This window comes from Narcine bancroftii, chromosome 6 (assembly GCF_036971445.1).
Source record: "Narcine bancroftii isolate sNarBan1 chromosome 6, sNarBan1.hap1, whole genome shotgun sequence".
Lineage (NCBI taxonomy): Eukaryota > Metazoa > Chordata > Chondrichthyes > Torpediniformes > Narcinidae > Narcine > Narcine bancroftii.
This window is the reverse complement of record NC_091474.1, coordinates 42,551,231-42,570,075: the sequence shown is the minus strand read 5'-3', so window position 1 is coordinate 42,570,075 and position 18,845 is coordinate 42,551,231. Positions and strand designations below refer to the sequence as shown.

The following is an 18,845-nucleotide window of genomic DNA, read 5'->3' as shown; positions in this document are numbered from 1 at the left end:
TTCATACTGGCTTTATTCATTACACATATATCCATACTAGCATTCTTCATCTCTCATATTTTCATATTAGTTTTACTCATCTCTCACAAAATGAAGGAGAATAATATTTGGCTCAGAGGGCCTGGAACCAGAGAATAAAATTAGAGCCCTTTAAAGCTATCCGTCCTGTGTTTTAATTCAAGGCCTTGAGGAACAATTATAGCAAGACAACTTCTGCATGAAGTTGTGTGTGAAAAGCAGTATGGGAATAATCTTAATTAAGTTACCTAAGCTATATTGTGAATGTTGTCCAGATCTGGCTGTCAGGTATTTATACACAGCCTACCTCTGATTCAGCTAATTTGCCAAAATCTTGAAAGAAAATCAATGACAGCAACTGGAAAAAAAAAGTTAAATTGTGCAAAAGGACTAAATTCTAGTGCTGTGTAAAAGAGAATCTAGCTGCTATGCGAGGCCCAATTCCAGGTGAAACCGGGCAAATATATGAGTTGTGAGCATGGAAACTGGCCCTTTCGCCTACACAGAACAAAAATGTCTTACCCAACCAGTCATATCTGCCTGCATTGGGCCATATCCCTCTAAACAATCCTATCCTTGTATCTGTCTAATTTTCTTAAACATTGCTGTAGTACCTTCTGTATACATTTTTTTTTAAAAAAATCACCCTTCAGGTTTCACTGAATCTCTTCACAACCCCCCCCCCCCCCCCCCCCCACCAAACCCTTAAACCTATGTCCCCTCGTTACCATTTCCCCTTCTCTGGACAAAAGACTGCGTTCACCTGATCTATTCCTCTTGATTTTGTACACTATGAGATCATCTCTCCTTTTCCTGTACTCCAGGGAGTCAAGCTCCCTTGCCTGCGCAATCTCTCCCCATCGCTCAGGCCTCCCAAGCGTAAATCTCTGCACCTTCTCCAGCTTTACATCTTCCCTGTAGCACGGTGAATCCGATACTTCAACGTGACCTCCCAACTTCTATATTCTGAACGATGAGGGGCAATGTGCTGAAAGCCCTTTTGACCAACCTATCTACTATGTACCTGTACTTCCAGATTGGGTTTGACCCACTTTAAACTTCCCAAAATGCAACACCTCACCTTTAACTATTAGATTCCATCTGCCTACTTGATCAAGATGCTGCTGCAATCTTCGGCAACTGTCTTCACTATCTATAACATCTGACACTGATCTGCTATGTTTCTCCAGCATTTTGTTTCTACTTCAGTCACGGTGTATAAAGACTTTCATGTTGTACTTTATTTTAGTGTCATTCCCCTCAGTCTTCTGAGGGGGAGGGGAGAGAGAGAGAGATTGCTGCCGGGGTGGGGGCAGTGAACTGCCGCTGCTGCGAAAGCTACTCCTGTTCACAGTGACGATTTTCATCTAAATTGTTGATATAGGTGTCAAACAACAATGGGTCCAACACCAAACCCTGTGGCACACCACGAGTCACAGGCCTCAAGTCTGATTTTTTTTAAAACTTCCACGAAGCCAAATTTTCTATTCATTCTGCTTCCCCCTTGGCTCTGATCTACAATAGCATTGATGCCACGAGACTGATCGTAAAGTTAACTGATGAACAAGATTGAAAATGTAATTTGCTTATCACTGAGGTTAAATAACTAAACCCACAGGTACTATATGCTATGTTCTGTCTAAGGTACGAACAGTGACCACAGACACAGCAGCAGGTTCTGGTTATTAGACTGGCAGTCCTGGGCTCTTGAGGTACCAACAGTCATTTTCAGCTTCCTAATTTAGAGATGTTAGTCTTACCTGGGGTACTCTCAGTCACTTGTTAACCATGAGGACACAGCAATGAGCTGTGATCAAGTGGGTCTCACTCTCAGTGGTGAACAGCACAGGTGTTATCCAATAACACAGCATCAACAAATTGCTTTCTATGCTGCCCTGTAATGTCATGACTCAGTGCACCCTGTACTTGGAGCAGTAGATCACATCCCCCTCAAGTCTGCACCACTACTCAACATGATCACAGCTGAACTAACCCAAGCCTCACATCATCTGTGACCAGTTCCTTTTAAGCTGAACTAACCCAAGCCTCACATCATCTGTGACCAGTTTCTTTTAATGCCCTGCTTTTTCATAACTGGATCTTACTCTCTTTAATTACCATTAATCCTCCAGCCTCTGCAGCCTTCAGATGGAGATTTCCAGGGATCACTACTGTCTGAGAAGGAACTTGAAGCACTTCTTTTTCAAATCACCATCCCTTTCTCAACTTTGTTCCCTTGATCAGGATTCCTCCACAGTGCAAACATTTCATCTAATTCAGGAATTTGCATTTTTCAATAAAACCACCACTTAATCTTCCAAACTCGACTAAAACTATCCTTTGAAAGAACCAACTTTAGCTCCTCGTGAGAGGACAACCACTCAGCATGAAAGAACAGTGAATCTCGGCTGCCTTGAATGTTGCTTCATCCTTTCTTAAACAAACTCATGCACAGCACTTCAGGCATGACCTCACTGTACCCTATATAATTGCAACCACACTAACTTACACCAGCCTCCAACATTCTTGCAATGGTAGCCATTTGCCCTCTTCACTATTGTTGTCTCACTCAAATTGCAACCACACTAACTTACACCAGCCTCCAACATTCTTGCAATGGTAGCCATTTGCCCTCTTCACTATTGTTGTCTATGCTTGTTAACTTTAATTCATGCACGAGGACACCTCGAGTCCCCTTTCCATCACTCATTTGCAATCTCTCTCATTAGATTAAAAAATCCCCTTAGATTCCTCCTATCAGAGTGTACCTATGTCACACTTTACCATGATAAACTCCATTTGCCTATTGTTTGCCCACTTGCTCATCTACGTCCTATTGGAGAGTCCAAACACTTCATTACAACCTGTCTTACACATAGTTTCATATCACTGGCACACCTTTCTGCTTTACAATCTGCCCCGTCATCCAGGTCATTAATATACTGTAGTCTGTAAATCCTACCACAATAAGATGCCGGAAACAGTGCCAGGTATCCTAAAAACAAAAATGTGTGTGCTAAATGGTGGGGCCATATTCAGTTCGATCTATCGGTCAGGATTTCTCATTCTAAGTGCACAATAAGGAACTATGTTTGGTGCCCTCGTTTATCTTCAGCAAACTTGTCAGAGAACACATCAAGTCACACAAACACCCAGCTCTATCTGTTTCCCCTCTTCCAACCCCTCCACTGCCTATAAACTGTCAGACAATGAAATGTAACCAGAGAACACTTTTTCCTTTGGCTTGGCTTCGATTTGTGGAGGGGTAAATGTCCACGTCTGCTGCAGGCTCGTTGGTGACTGACAAGTCCGATGCGGGACAGCCAGGCACGGTTGCAGCGGTTGCAAGGGAAAATTGGTGGGTTGGGGTTGGGTGTTGGGTTTTTTCCTCCTTTGTCTTTTGACAGTGAGGTGGGCTCTACGGTCTTCTTCAAAGGAGGTTGCTGCCCTCCGAACTGTGAGGCGCCAAGATGCACGGTTTGAGGCGAGATCAGCCCACTGGCGATGGTCAATGGGGCAGGCACCAAGAGCTTTCTTTAGGCAATCCTTGCACCTCTTCTTTGGTGCACCTCTGTCTCGGTGGCCAGTGGAGAGCTCGCCATAGAACACGATCTTGGGAAGGCGATGGTCCTCCATTCTGGAGACGTGACCCACCCAGCGCAGTTGGGTCTTCAGCAGCGTGGATTTGATGCTTGCGGACTCTGCCATCTCGAGTACTTTGATGTTGGTGATGAAGTCACTCTAATGAATGTTGAGGATGGAGCGGAGACAGCGCTAATGGAAGCATTCTAGGAGCCGTAGGTGATGCCGGTAGAGGACCCATGATTCGGAGCCGAACAGGAGCGTGGGTATGACAACGGCTCTGTACACGCTGATCTTCAGGTGGTTGTTTTTCCAGAGTCTTCCAAAGGCGCTATTTGCCTTGGCGAGTCTGTTGTCTATCTCTTTGTCGATCCTTGCATCTGATGAAATGGTGCAGCCGAGGTAGGTAAACTGGTTGACCGTTTTGAGTTCTGTGTACCCGATGGAGATGTGGACTGGGCGACCACGCCAAGCCTGCTCCTAGCACTGTGGTAGAGCGCCCAGCCCCTGCAGGGGCCCCCAAGAGCATAACCAAGGCCACAGCATCCGCTTCAGGCCTCTGCTTCTACCACCAGCGCTGGGGAGCCAAGGCTCGGAGGTGTCATCAACTCTGCTCGTTCCAGGGAAACAACCAGGCTGGCAGCTGTTAATGGCTGCGGCGGCTGGCCAAGGACACAGCCTCCTCTACCTACGGGACACAGCCAGCGGCTGGCAGTTCCACATTGACACTGGAGCCCAGATCAGCATCATCCCGGCCACAGCTATCGAACCCAGGAACCGACCTCATGGACCTCCCTTCCGCGTGGCCAACGCAATGGCAATCCAGATGTATGGAGACACGACAGTCCACTTCCAGATCGCCAATAGAATTTCGCGTGGAGATTCACCGTCTCGTCCCTCCCGACTGCCATCCTGGGTGCAGACTTCCTCCTCGCACACAGGCCTCTGGTGGACATTCGAGGTAGGCGCCTGGTGGACGCCCGAACCTTCCATGCCGTTCGCCTCGACACCTCCCACTCAGAGCAACCGCAGTTGGCTACAATCAGCACACCCAGAGACGAGTTCCAGCAGATCCTGGACGAGTTTCCGACACTCCTCAAGCCACAGTTCTCCACTGCCTCACCGTGCCATGGGTTGTTCCACCACATCCCCACCCAGGGCCCACAGGTTCACGCCTGACAAGCTCCAGGTAGCGGAGGTTTTGCACCTGTTGGAGCTGGGGATCATTCGGTACTCCGACAGCACGTGGGCCTCGCTGCCCCACATGGTCCCAAAAGCCTCTGGTGGCTGGCATCCCTGCGGAGGCTATCGATGGCTCAACGAGGCAACCGTTCCTGACCGTTACCCCATCCCTCATATCCAGGACTTTACGGCCAACCTGCACGGTTCGAGGGTCTTCTCCAAGGATGACCTGGTTCGCGAATATCACCAGATCCCAGAGCACCCTGAGGATATACCCAAGACGGCCATAATCACCCCCTTTGGCCTGTTCGAATTCCTGTGCATGCCATTCAGGTTCAAGAATGCTGCTCAGACCTTCCAGAGCCTCATGGACTCAGTGGGCAGGGACTTGGATTTCGTCTTTATTTATTTGGACGACATCCTTGTCGCCAGCAAGGACCGGGCGCAACACAAGGCCCACCTACGTGCCCTTTTCTCCCGGCTGGCCAACTTCAGCCTTAACATCAACATGGCCAAGTGCCAGTTCGGGAAAGAGTCCATGCAGTTCCTGGGCCATAACATCATGGCTGAAGGAGCCACGCCCACTACTGCGAAGGTTGCCGCCATCAGGGAATTCCCACACCCAAACAGCCTCAAGAGGCTGCAGGAGTTCGCAGGTATGGTCAACTTTTACAACAGCTTCATCCCAGGAGCTGCGCGCATCATGCAGCCACTGTTCACCCTCATTGCAGCCAAGCACAAGATGCTCGCTTGGCACCCAGAAATCTGCACCGCATTCGAAGCCACCAAGGACACCCTCGCGAAGTCAGCCATGCTCGCCCACCCACACACCAACCTGCATATAGCACTCACTGTCGATGCCTCTGCCACAGCCGTCGGTGCCGTCCTGGAGCAGCAGGTGAATGGACATTGGAAGCCGCTGGCATTTTTCAGCAGCCTGGTCCGCCCGCCGGAACGCAAGTATAGTGCCTTCGACCGCGAGTTACTGGGCATGTGCCTGGTGGTGCGGCATTTCCACTATTTTTTTTGGAGGACAGGATTTTTACCATTTTCACCGACCAAAAACCCCTCACCCAGGAGCTCGCGATGGCAAAGGATCCCTGGTCGGCCTGTCAACAGCGTCACCTCTCCTTCGTGTCGGAGTTTACCACCGACGTTCAGCACAAGGCGGTGAAGGACAATGTGGTTGCTGATGCACATTTGCGACCAGCCGTCTGTGCACTGATGCCCGGCCTCGACTTCAACCAGCTCGCCCGGGACCAGGAAGCTGACAAAGAGACGAGGGCCTTCAAGACTGCCATCACATACCTGCGGTTCCGAGACCTCCCGACTCTGAGCGGCGAAGGCACCATCCTGTGCAATACCTCCTTGGGCACCCCGCGGCTGTGATGCAGGCAGGTCTTATGTCATATCCACGACCTTTCACATCCGTCCATCAGGTCCACAGTCCGGATGGTGGCAGAACGGTTTGTATGGCATGGGCTGCAGAAGCAGATAGCGGACTGGGCCAGAACAAGCACCCATTGCCAGATGTCCCAGGTGCACAGACACACCAGGGCGCCTGTACAGGAGTTCGAGCATGTCCGGGAACGGTTCAGCCACATTCATGTGGACATCGTCGGGCCCTTACCTGTTTCCCAGGGCAACCATTATCTGTTTACGGTAGTGGACTGCACCACTCGCTGGCTCAAGGTGATCCCGATGCCAGACGCCTCCACCGAATCCTGCTCCCGAGCCCTGTTGCATGGTTGGGTCACCCGGTTCGGGATCCCGGCTCACCTCACCAGCGATCGGGTCGCCCAGTTCACATCTGCGCTCTGGACACAGGTCGCCAACAGGTTGGGGGTACAGCTACACCGCACCACAGCCTACCACCCGCAGGCCAATGGTCTGGTCAAACGTCTGCACCGCCACCTTAAGTTGGTGCTCATGGCCCACCTCACTGGTTCCGACTGGATGGACGAAGTGCCTTGGGTGCTCCTGGGCATCCGCTCCACTCCCAAGGAAGATCTGCAGGCGTCATCAGCTGAGCTGGTCTACGGTGCGCCGCTGGCACTACCTGGTGAGTTCATCAATGCACCTCACAATTTCCAGCGGTCACCGCATGAATTACTTCCTCACCTCAGGGCACGCTTGGAATCCTTCAAACCCCCACCACCACCCAGGCATGGCACCCGCCCGACTCATGTTCCTGGCGAGCTGCTTTCCGCGGAGTTTGTTTTCGTTCTTCAGGGCCTGACTGTGGCACCTCTGCAGCGACCATACGAAGGGCCGAACAGGGTTATAGAGCTTTCCGGCTCGATGTTCACGCTGGACTTGGGCGGCAGGAATGAGCTGTTTACCATGGACAGGCTGAAGCCAGCGCACCTCGATCCCACCGAGCCCGTGATCGTTGCCCAGCCCAAGAAGCGAGGCTGCCCGGCAAAAAAGGACATTGACGCCAGTTCTGGGGTGGGCGCTGTGTGGCGGCTCACCACAAGGCAGGCGAACTGGCCCCGCTTGTAAGCCATGCGGTGGGGCAGCCGGCTAAAATGGCGCCGTCGGCGGGGGGGGGTTCCCCTTCCTTCCAGCTCAGGGCTCAGAAATCCACGCTTGGGGACCATGTGACACCCAGATGACATCAGCGCCCTCCAGCGTGGTTTTCAGCCAGGTTCGGGCTGGGAGTATAAGTGCAGCCCAACAGCCTGCAATAAACCAGTCTGCTCAGTGAGCTCAACCGGTCTGGTTGCTTGTTTTATTTCAGGAGTAGTGTAGCCGCCGCTACAATTGCTTCAATTTGAAGAACTGATTAGCGTTTATTTTTAGCCATTAAATGAAGATCAAGTGACAAAGACTTTCAACTGAGTAATCTGTTAACGTGAAATCCCCATCCATCCAGAGCACCCACTCAGGGTGGGATTTCACAACCCCAACCTATCAATTAGGAAGTGGAGCCTCGATCCCTGATCAGGGTCTGCATTGATAATATCTCGACACCTGCAACATTGCCACGTGGAGGTCCAGATGGATTACAATTCTGAACTCTGGAAATAAAAGCCCTGTAATACTCATATTTCAGACACAGAATCTATGGCAGGGAATCCAAAGTGTCACCACTTTTGAGGGCAAGCTATTTTCTCACTGGCGGGACAAAGTGACAAATGCTACATAGGATTCAGTGCACTTCTGAGTGAATTTCCATGATAAAACCATTGCTATGATTTTTCCTCTTTTTTTAAGATAGTCCCTTGAGATCAAGGGTGACGCCTCCATTCCAGTTTTGTGAGTTATGAAGTGACTGATGAGAACCATGTGGGAACAGCAGTCTCTTCCACCAAAGGGCCAGGAGGTGCCAGACAAGGCTGTGGAGTAGGTACCATCACGATTAGAACCAACAGTCTTCATCAGCTCTACAGTGGGAGACTGAAACTGCAAGAGAACAACAGCTCCTTTGATCCATGACGTCTGCACTGAACTTAATGCCAAACTAAATCTCTTCTGCTCATACATGATCCATACTCGTTGATTCCCTGTGTTTGTCTAAAATCCTCTTAAACACTACCACTGTATCTGCTTCCACCATTACCTACAGCAGTCTGCTCCAAGCACCCACCACTCTCTGATATAATGGGACATTAAACGAGCACTTACCTGTGCAGTTTGATAATTATTATTTGAGCAATGGGAGTTGGTGAGTCAACGTGAGATCCCATCCGTGCATGCACAGCCATTCCTTTACAGTCCAGAGGAGGGAAGAAGCCACTGAACTTAACTGAACGAACCTGTGACAAAACATTTTTGTCCATGAACAAGAAAAAAGAGGGGAGGGAGAGGAGGGCATGTTGACTCACCAACTCCCATTGCTCGAATAATCATCATCAAATTTCGCACAGCTAAGTGCTCGTTTAATGTTCCCTTATTCTTTGCAATGTATGTTGGTTCGCCAACGTGAGAGTTTGTAGGGTGGTCCGACAGACCATAATCAGTTCAATGGGTCCCCCTTCCGCGGCCTTATTCAATCTGCCGCATGTAGGATGGAAGCTGTGAAACTCTGCCCCTCTGAATTTAAAGGTTTGTTGCAGAATCTATTAAAGGTTCTCTCGTTACTCCATCCCGCCTGGCAAATGATATCCCATATAAGGGACCTCGGTCCTATTGGTTGTTGTGGTCGCCGCCCCTCAAGTTGAATGGGACCCTAACTGAGAAATATCCATTCCAACCACTCTCATGACCTTCCGCAGCCATCTCGCCAACACCTGGGAGGTACTCACTAATGCATTTTTTAAAAATGTATAAAGAGGTATTTATCATTTAGTCTAATACGTTTTGTACATACAATATATCTTTTTAAACAATCCAACACACATAATCTTTAATCTTATCCTTATGCATACCATGAAAATTCTGTCCCAATTCTCCCTTGCCTGTCATGTTTCAAAATGTCTGTAACTTGAATGCTGACACAGTCCTTCTCCTAACGGATATAGTCCATATGAATGTGAGACAAAGTTTGTTCCCTCTGTAGACAAAATAGGAGAGGAAATCACAAAAATAGATTGTATCTAAAAAATGGTTTATATGAGGAAAATTTTAAGGCTATTTTCATGATCAACCCAAAATCCATAAAATAAACCCCAAACGTGTTCCGGAAGCAAAATCTTTCTTGTCCAGTGTTAAAGCACCATGAGCTGGCAGAACAAGTTGGATAACTCATTTTTTTTTTAAAATAGCGAGCCCAACTATTCCTGAAACTGCAGCACCAAATATTTATTTTTTCCACTTCAGTTCCAAATACAGTTTACTTCTCAAATTTATTTACAGAAACAATTGGATGTCTATTATGTAAAAAAAATACAAAGTCTAATAATGAATCCTCTGTTCAACAGATGCTGGCTCTCATTCAGAATTCTTCATTTTACATCTCTACGCAGGGCGTTGCACCTTGGCCACATCTCTCAGAATGGCCTTGTCCATCCTCCAGCTGCTCTCGGTATTTCTGCATATCCTTCGTGATTAGTTCACCATGATGAAGTTGGACTTGCAGTGTGCTGGAAGTACAGTTTATAGGTACTTTTATTTAGCAGTTAGAGTTACATCATATCACTAATGCGTTTTCCTTTCCCAGCCTCCCAAAAGCTTTCCCTGTGATCTTCTTCCAGCTCGTTTGTCTAAACCGATGAGTGATCATTGCCTCGAGCTCACACACATTAACTTGGATGAACCTGTGTGGAATTTCACATTCCTGATAGCATTGTAGGTTTTCCAAAGGAGTGCGTTGCAATGAAGGGTCCAAGGTCAAAATGTCAATGACCCTTTACTTGCAATGGATGCTGTGTGACCTGCTGAGTTTCTCCAGTACAGTTAGTATGTAGGTTCTGTAGGTACAATGGAATGTTGGCTTTGACTCCAAAGAGTAGAGTCTAAAAAGAGGGAAGTTTTAGTGCAACTTTAAGGGACACTGGTGAAAGGAAGGATATACTGTATTTGCACTGGAGGAAATGCAAAGTTCACGAGGCTGACTCGAGGATGAAGAAGGATGACGTCTGAAAACAGTTGTGAATATTGGGCTTTTGCTCATTAGGAACATGTGAACAAGAGGCATTCAGACTGAAACGTACAAGATTCTGATGATGATCGACAGGGTGAATGTCAAGAAAACGTTTCCTCCCGTGGGTAATCTAGAACAGAGAGTATGGTTTTAGAGTAAGGAGTCTGGCAATGCTCTCTCTGTAGAGATGGATATACTGAACATATCTAAGGCAGAGTTTGAAAGACAAACAACAAAGGGAACCATAAGGTATGGGGAGTGGCAAAATGGTGCTGAAACATTGACTGCCTATTGCTTTCTATGAGTGGAGTGTGATTTGCTGAGTTCCTACAACACTTCTATGTATAGCTATGGAGTGAAGCCATTTGTCAGCAAGGTGCAGTACACAAAAAAAATGAAAGTCTGAAGCTGACACTGACATGGAAATTATGCTGACTACTTTGTGTTACCACTCAACTGAAGCTATTCCCCAATGCACAAAAGAACATTGTATGGCTTTATAAGAAATGTTATCAATCGCAAGAGGACTCCACCTGATTCTGTAATGAATAGAATACAGTAAAATCCCTATTATTAGGAATTCAAAACTACCAGTAACAAAAATTACCGAAACAACCAGTAACAAAAAAGGGGGAAGTAAATAAATAAATAACTCTTGCTCATAACACTAGGTGGATAGATGGACCTTGCAGGGGAGCACTGAGGCTTCATTGAACACGTGCAGGTTTTCCCTACTGAACTAGTAATGCCCCTCAATGCACACGCATTTTTTTCGCTGCCGCCACTTGCTTGGAGGAGAGTCAGATTATCAGCATGAGGAAGGTGCGACGAGGGCCTGACCGGGACACTTGTGCGGAGGTGAGTCAGGTTGCCTTGGTGAAGATGGGACAAACATTCAGACAGTGGAGTGCTCCAGTCATAGCAGCTGTTTGAATAAGGTTTCAATGAAGTTTCATTGAAATGAAATGACGTCACTCAGGATGAAGAGCCGGCCGATGCCACTGGGACAACTCTCCCAGTGTCTCCTTTTCTCTGCCTAGTAAAAGTCTCAATTTTTATTCATTTTAAGTATATTAGTAGGACTTTATCTGTCAACTTGGGGGAGGGGGGGTTAATTATGACAGTGGCACAGTTAGTGCAGTGGTTAGTGTAACACTGTTACAGCGTCAGAATTTGATTTTTTAAGTTACGGGAATTACTTGATTAAAGTGAACTTTACATAATTAAAGAGTTCAATACCAATTTTTTAAAATTTCAAATTACTTTACATTTTGCACTGTCTTTTATATGATGTACTCATAATGCAGTGATATTAGTTAGGCATTGGAAGAGTGGGTCTCAGTCAACCGGAAAATTAGCATTTCCTTCATCTGTGATCCCCATAGGTGCCAGATTATGGGGATTTTACTGTAAAGGATTCTGCTCAATTCTGAAAAGGCAGATATGATGCACCTGTGAACAATCCAGGTACAAAAACCATACCGAGTCCTTAACTCAATGAGAAAGTCACCATTAAAACATCAGCTAAATCAGAAAGTAGAAGGAACTAGAAATTATGGTGGCTTCTTCCCTACTGAGAAAATGCAGCCACTGTTTCACAAACAGCAAGGACTTGGAAACAGCACAATGATTGTGGCCAGGAAACTGATTTTTATTTTAGTAATACCTCAACTAAGGGAACAATACCGAACACTGTACCTCCAGCAGTGGAGCATTTCCTCAGTATCACACTGGTAACAATCTGGATATTGGGTTCAAGTAGTAGCCTTCAGATGAAGCACTCCACCAAATTCCCACCAACATTTGACTGCACATGGCCGTTTCCCCACTTACCGATGAATTCTGCCACAGCATCACACTCCCCCTCAGTTTTAATTGTACCAACAATGCTGCCATTTTCCAGAATTGGAAGAAAGAGATGAACAAAATCTGAGGTGTATGGAGGGGCGATGACATCCAGAACCTGCAGGCAGAGGATAGAATCATAAATGAAAAGGAAGCCATTCAGCCCAAGGGTCTGTGCTACCTCTTTGGTACAATCAGTCCGTTGTTAAACAAGAAATTGGGGTCAAATGTGCACGCAGCATCCATAGGAAGTAAAGGATAATCAACTTTTCGGGCCAGGCCTTTGGACCTGGAAAGTTTCTCCAGCACATTCGTATATTCCTCAGACTCCACACCTCTATAACCCCTGCAAGTTTTTCTCAGTTTACAAGCTGCTTCCAAAAGGCACTAAGGCAGGGGTGCCAGGATCACAGCAACCCACTGAATATTTTCTTTTCTCCTCCTTCTGCCGATCATCTCAAATGAAATCAAGCTTTGACACCTTGCTAAACAGTCTCCTCTAAACAATTCACTTGTGAATCTGCAGGGGTCATCTCCTGCATCCAGTGCTCCTGTTGTGGTGTCCTCTACATTGGAGAGACCGGACACAGACGGAGATCGCTTTATTGAGCAGCCCCGGCTCTGTCCGCTGCAATAGTGTGGATTTTCCAGTAGCCACCCATTTCAATTCTTCATCCCACTCCCTTGCTGACATGTCTGTCTGTGGTCTCATGCACTGCCAGACGGAGACCACCCGTAAATTGGAGGAACAACAACTCATCTTCTGACTGGGCACCCTCCAACTGGATGGCTTCTCTGGCTTTCATTGAAACCCCTCACTCCTTCTTCCCCATCACGTTTCCCTATCTCTCTCTCCATTCCATCTCCAATTGCATAAACACGATAAATTCTTACCTCATCCCTTAGCCTATCCAATTAGCAACTTTTGTTGGTCCAGATTCCCCCCCACATTGTTTGAATTTTCTGAGATTTCCTGCTTCTGGCTTATTCCTTGAAGAAAGCCTCAGACCCAAAATGTCGGTTATATATCTTTGTCTACTACAGATTCTGGAAAGACGCTGAGTTACTCTAGCATTTCGGAGTGCTTTTACCACAATTACAGCGTCCGCAGACTTTCAGGATTCATTCCTTACTTCCTCCACCAGCTGTGGGCTGAGAACATTCCCATCAAGCCTTCTCTTGTTTTGGCAATAATTCACTCTCATGGTGTCTAAAAACACTTGAACTCTACCACTGTTGGAGCTGTTCCAGTAAACCTCTTCTGCAATTCCCAAAGCCTCTGGTATTATACCTAAAATGTTAAAAATGGATTTAACATAGTGTCCTTAACTCTGTGTCTCTATTCAAAAAATAAAGCATCAATGATGCTTTCTAAACAGATTCCTCAACTTGAACTATGACACTCAAAGATTTATGTCCATATGGCTCCAGGTCTCCACAACCTTGATTGATATTGCAGTATCTCATTCTTCATAACAAAGTATGCCACTTCACATTACTCTTGTTGAATTTAACCTGCCAGGTATTTTCCCACTATCGTCTGCGTACTCATGAAGTCTCACTATTCTCTTTTCGAGTTTGCTTCTGCCTCTTACAAGACTCAAATCATGGAATACTTCACTGTTCCTTTATGTCAACTATTCCCTGGTTTATTCCAAATTCATATCCATCCATCAAGTCCCCTTGATCCCATGGGTTTCAATTTGTGAGGTTCCTACCTATATTGTGATCAAATGTCTGAGGAACAAACTCTTAAATCACTTTGGCATCACTCACTGAGCTCTGTTTCCAGTTCCTTACATTTTTGAGCTCTCACAGCAAGCTTTCAGCCATCAATGGGGTGCCAGCCACACAGAGCTTCTGGTCCCATTTGCTGCTGGGGGTTGACACTTCTTGACATTTGATGAGCAGAGTGCCGGGCCTGGGTGGGATTCCCTCCATTCCTACAAGTCGTCCCACCCATTGGAATACAAGGCTGGTCTAATAGTTACAGGGCTTTGTCATCAGCATCAACCAGTGGGGTGAGGTGGTGGACAGCAGCTCATCCCAAGAGCACTCTGCCCCCTTGCTTGAATCAGCAATGTCAAAAATAATCAAAAATGCCTACGAAACCATCTACATTGTCTGCCCAAAGCAGTTGTACATTGTTCAACTAAATGTGTACAGTAAATCACTACTTGAACTACTAACCTCTGTCACAAAGTATCGGATGAGGGAGATGTCGGTGTCCAGCTTCTCCAGACACTTGCGAATGTAGCTGACCACAGGTAGGACGTAGCCACGACTCAGCAGGTGAACCATCCTGTCCAGCAGGGTTTTCTTCAGCTCCAGCTGGTAAAAAAAAAGCAGTACATACTGAAAACTTTTCCCACTGCGCCCTCCGTTCCCCAGGCACGTGGAAGTCAGTGTCAGAAGAAGGGTGGGAGACTCGAGGAGCTCACAGGAAGGATGGGAATGCCCTGGGAGGATTGCAATAGAGAGTTACCTGGATGATTGGAGCATTACAACACAAGGAGAGACTGGATATGATGGGTTTACGTTCCTGGTTTTCTTATATCCGTGTGCCAAACAAGAATTTTCTGAATTCCCTATGTACTAGCCTCCACCACCACTCCCAACAAAATACATTTTAGGCACCCACCATTCTCTGTAAAAACACTTACCTCCGAGTTTTTTTTAAATAAAAAGGCCAATTCGACCCTATGAGTCCGTGCCACCCAATTTACACCCCATTAACCCACACCCCCGAAACTGGAGCCCCAGGAGAAAATTCACACAGACACAGGGAGAACATACAAACTCCTTACAGACAGCGTGGGATTCGAAACCAGGTCCGGTCCCAATCGCTGGCGCTGTAAAGGTGCCGCACTAACCGCTACGCCAACCATGCTACCCGTAACTTTCCTCCACTCAGCTTAAACAGATGTCCTGTGGTACTTGCTATCGTCACCTCAGGTAGTTAAAGTAAAATGCAAAGCAGGGATTCTGTGCCCTCTGCCCCATCCCTCCCTCAGTTCCTGTTGCTTTGTTTCTTCCCCAAATGACAGGAGGATTACCTGCTCCATGACGTCAAGCTGGGAATGTTCAGTTTCAAACAGTTTAACAAGGAGCTGCAGGACCTGGGGATGGAGAAGTTGGTGGCAGGTGCTTATCTGAAGAAGACCAAAGAAAAACCATTACAATCACAGTCCCAAAGAGCCTGGAAACAACACTGCTGAACCTTCCTCAGTGAAGTACTGATCAAACTTGAGCTAACCAATCTAAATTGGGCAGTAAAAATCCTACAGTTGGCTTTAGTTAAACCTGAAAGTTTGCAGATACTGAGGTTGAGAACATGCTGGAGAAACTCAGCAGTCGTGAAGCATAAAGGGTAACCAATGTTTCAGGCCCTTTGTCTCCTTTCCTCCAGTACCCCACCTCTTCCTTTACTTCCCTATCAGAGAGCTACCCTCAACCCTCTCCCCTATCACTTCTCAGCTGATTTCTCTTCCACACTCCCACATGCATCCACCTATGACCTCTTACCTATTAGCCTGGGCTCCTTTCCCTTTCCTTCCTCTCCTCCTCCCTCAACCCTCCACCTTTTTATTCAGGCACCTACCTATTGTTGCTTATTCCTGGCGAAGGGCCCAGGCCTGAAGTGTTTGTTACTCTCTACTTCCTATAGACACTGCGTGACCTGCTGAGTTTCTCCAGCACATTGTGTAATGCAGTTAGCCTTAGCACTCCTAGATGTTTGGGAATAAATCAACACCCATAAACTTTGCCCTTGATTCACTTCAGTCCTGGCAGCACAGAGCATTTACCAGTTTAGAAAATGTTGCTGTGATTTCCACACTGTGGAATATATCCAGCAACAGCTTCACCTGCCCTTTAAAAGTCTCCTGGGCAAATGACATCTGCCTGTTTTTGCTTCCTTTTGACTCTTGTTCTCACTGAGATACACTAATGCAGTGGTCAGAGGTCAGGTGCTGAATAAGCCTGCTCATATCTGTCCTCATTATGTCGTTCAGCCACAACCTCATGTCCAGCTGTTGTGCAGCAACAGGACCATCTCCAGAACTACTCCAAGACATTATCTAATGTCTTGACATAGTTTTTAAATCCCTTAAAGCATAGAACAATACAGTACAGGAACGGGTCCTTCAGTCTACTATGCCTGTGCCAACCAAGATGCCAATTTTTGAAGCTACTTCCATCTGCCTGCACACGATCTTAAATCTACAGACTCTGTCTGTCTAAATGCCACTTAAATGTTCTTTAAGTTTCAGTTTATCACCTGACTCTAAACATATACAACAAAACAGAACCTTTGTTCAGACCACAGTGCATTCATAACACATATCTCACACACATCACATGAAACAAAAGATTACCACAAATAAGTTGATAAAATACAATTCAAAGTTAATAATATGCAATAAAATGAAATTTAATAAAACATATTCCAAAGAGACCTCAATGGTGACATGGTATTATTCATTTGGTTCACAACCTGAAGAGAAAAGCTGTTTCCTATTCTGGCAGTCCCAGTTCTGATGCTCCTACACCTCTTTCTTGGAAGGAGATCAAAGAGATTGTAGAATGGATGGAATCTTTAGCAAAGCTTCAGTGTACAAGGCTCCCAGTAAGTGTCATACGTGGTGGTGGTGTTGGTGGAGAGGGAAATGAAGTCCTCAATATCTTCTCAGCAGTTTTTACTATGCTATAGTATCTGCTTTCACCACCCCTCCTGGCATGTTCCATCAACACACCTGCTTTTTGTTTAAAAAAAGCCTGCCTTGCAAACTTCCTTTCAATTTTCTGGTGAAGGAACTGAGTAAATTGAACAGCATTAGGAAGGGGAAAGGAAACCTGCTTGAGTTCCTCCAGCAGGATGTTGTTCTAGATTCCAGTAGCTAGACCTTATTATTACACCTTAAACCCATGCTCTCCATACTGGTAAAAGGGCTCTTACTATGTACCCTATCTATACCTGAATAAACATCCATTCCAGAGAAACAATCCAAGTTTGTCAAATCTCTCCTTAAAGCTAATACTCTAAACCCAGGCAACATCCTCTGTACACTCTCCAAAGCCTCAACATCCTTCTTATGGAATTGAGACCAAAACTGTACACAATACTCCAAATGTGACTGACTCAACTTTTATGTAGCTGCAAAGTGACTCATTAACATTTTTACTTCATGCTTCAACCGATTAAGTCAGGTCTAACGTATACCTTCTTTTCCACCACATCTCATTGTGTGGGCATTTTCAGGGAGCCATGAACTTGGATCCAAGATTCCTATGTACATCAATACTCCAAAGGATCCTGCCATAGACTCAAGTCAGAATCAAGTTCAAGTTTACTTATCATCTGATTGAAATAGTACAATCCAATGAAACACTGTTCTTTGGTCCACAATGCAAAAAAACAGTGCAATGCACAAAGGCACCACACATACAAACGATAGACACAAAACCCATAATGTTTAGGACAAGACACATTTTTCCTTTATTTGCCCCTGTTTAAAATTTTTAATCAAACAATTCACATGTAACTACAGTGCACATTCCAGATTTTATTCAAGGTTATTTGTATTCATGTTTGACCATGTAGAAATTACAACACTTGTTATACATAGTTTCCCCCATTTCTTGACACCATAATGTTTGGGACATTTAGCTTCACAGGTATTTGTGATTACTCAGGAATATTTAATTGTTTCATTGGTGCAGGTATAAGAGAGCTAGGCTTGCTTCTAAGCTTTTGATCACCTTTGGAGTCTGTAATTTCCATTTTTCAACACAAGGAACAGAGTTGTGCCAATGAAAGTCAAAGAAGCCGTTATGAGGCTGAAAAACAAGAAAATAACAGTAAAAGACATCACCCAAACCTTAGGATTACCAAAATCAACAGTTTGGAACATCATTAAGAAGAAAGAGCACCCTGGTGAGCTCTAATTGTAAAAGAACTGGTGAACCAAGGAAGACTCCAGTGCTGATGACAGAAGAATCCTTATCATAGAAAAGAAAAATCGCCTAAAGTATGTCCGACAGATCAGAAACACTCTTCAGGAGGCTGGTGTGGATTTGTCAATGACTACAGTCTGCAGACAATTTCATGAACAGAAATACAGAGGCTACACTGCAAGATGCAAATCATGGCAAAGGTGGTGTGCTTTGGATCTTGGGCACCTCCACACTTTGTTCTTGTCAACACTCTAATACAGGTTAAACCTATCATCTTTCCACAAGACTTCTTCCAGAATTTTGCAGGTTCTTTGAAATACTTCTTGGCAAACTGTAACCTGGCCATCCTGTTTCTGTGGCTAACTAGTGATTTTCATCTTGCAATGTAGCCTTTGTATTTCAGTTTATGAAGTCATCTGTGGACAGTAGTCATTGATATATGCTCACCTGCCTCCTGAAGAGGGTTTCTGATCTGTCGGACATGTGTTTGGGATTTTTCTTCATTATGATAAGAATTTTTCTCTCATCAGCAGTGGTGGACTTCCTTGATCTACCAGTCCCTTTGCAATTACTGAGCTCAGCAGTGCACTCTTTCTCATGATGTTCCAAACTATTGATTTTGTTAATCCTAAGGTTTGGACGATGTCTCTTACTGTTTTATTCTTTTTTCTCAGCCTCATAACTGCTTCTTTGTCTTTCATTGGCACAACTCTGGTCCTTATATTGAAAAATGGAA

General features: G+C 45.8%; 1 protein-coding gene across 1 annotated transcript in view; it reads right to left on the bottom strand.

Moving 5' to 3' along the window:
- Positions 1 to 9,513: 9,513 nt before the first annotated feature.
- Positions 9,514 to 18,845, bottom strand: part of nelfcd (negative elongation factor complex member C/D) — an 81,145-nt gene continuing 71,813 nt past the window's right edge. Inside the window, exons 12-15 of the mRNA XM_069884816.1 lie at positions 15,211 to 15,306; positions 14,345 to 14,485; positions 12,143 to 12,272; positions 9,514 to 9,809 (exon numbers count right to left, since the gene is read on the bottom strand). Coding sequence (XP_069740917.1) covers positions 9,775 to 9,809; positions 12,143 to 12,272; positions 14,345 to 14,485; positions 15,211 to 15,306 — 402 coding nt within the window. The 3' untranslated portion in view covers positions 9,514 to 9,774. The remainder of the gene's footprint in view (positions 9,810 to 12,142; positions 12,273 to 14,344; positions 14,486 to 15,210; positions 15,307 to 18,845) is intronic.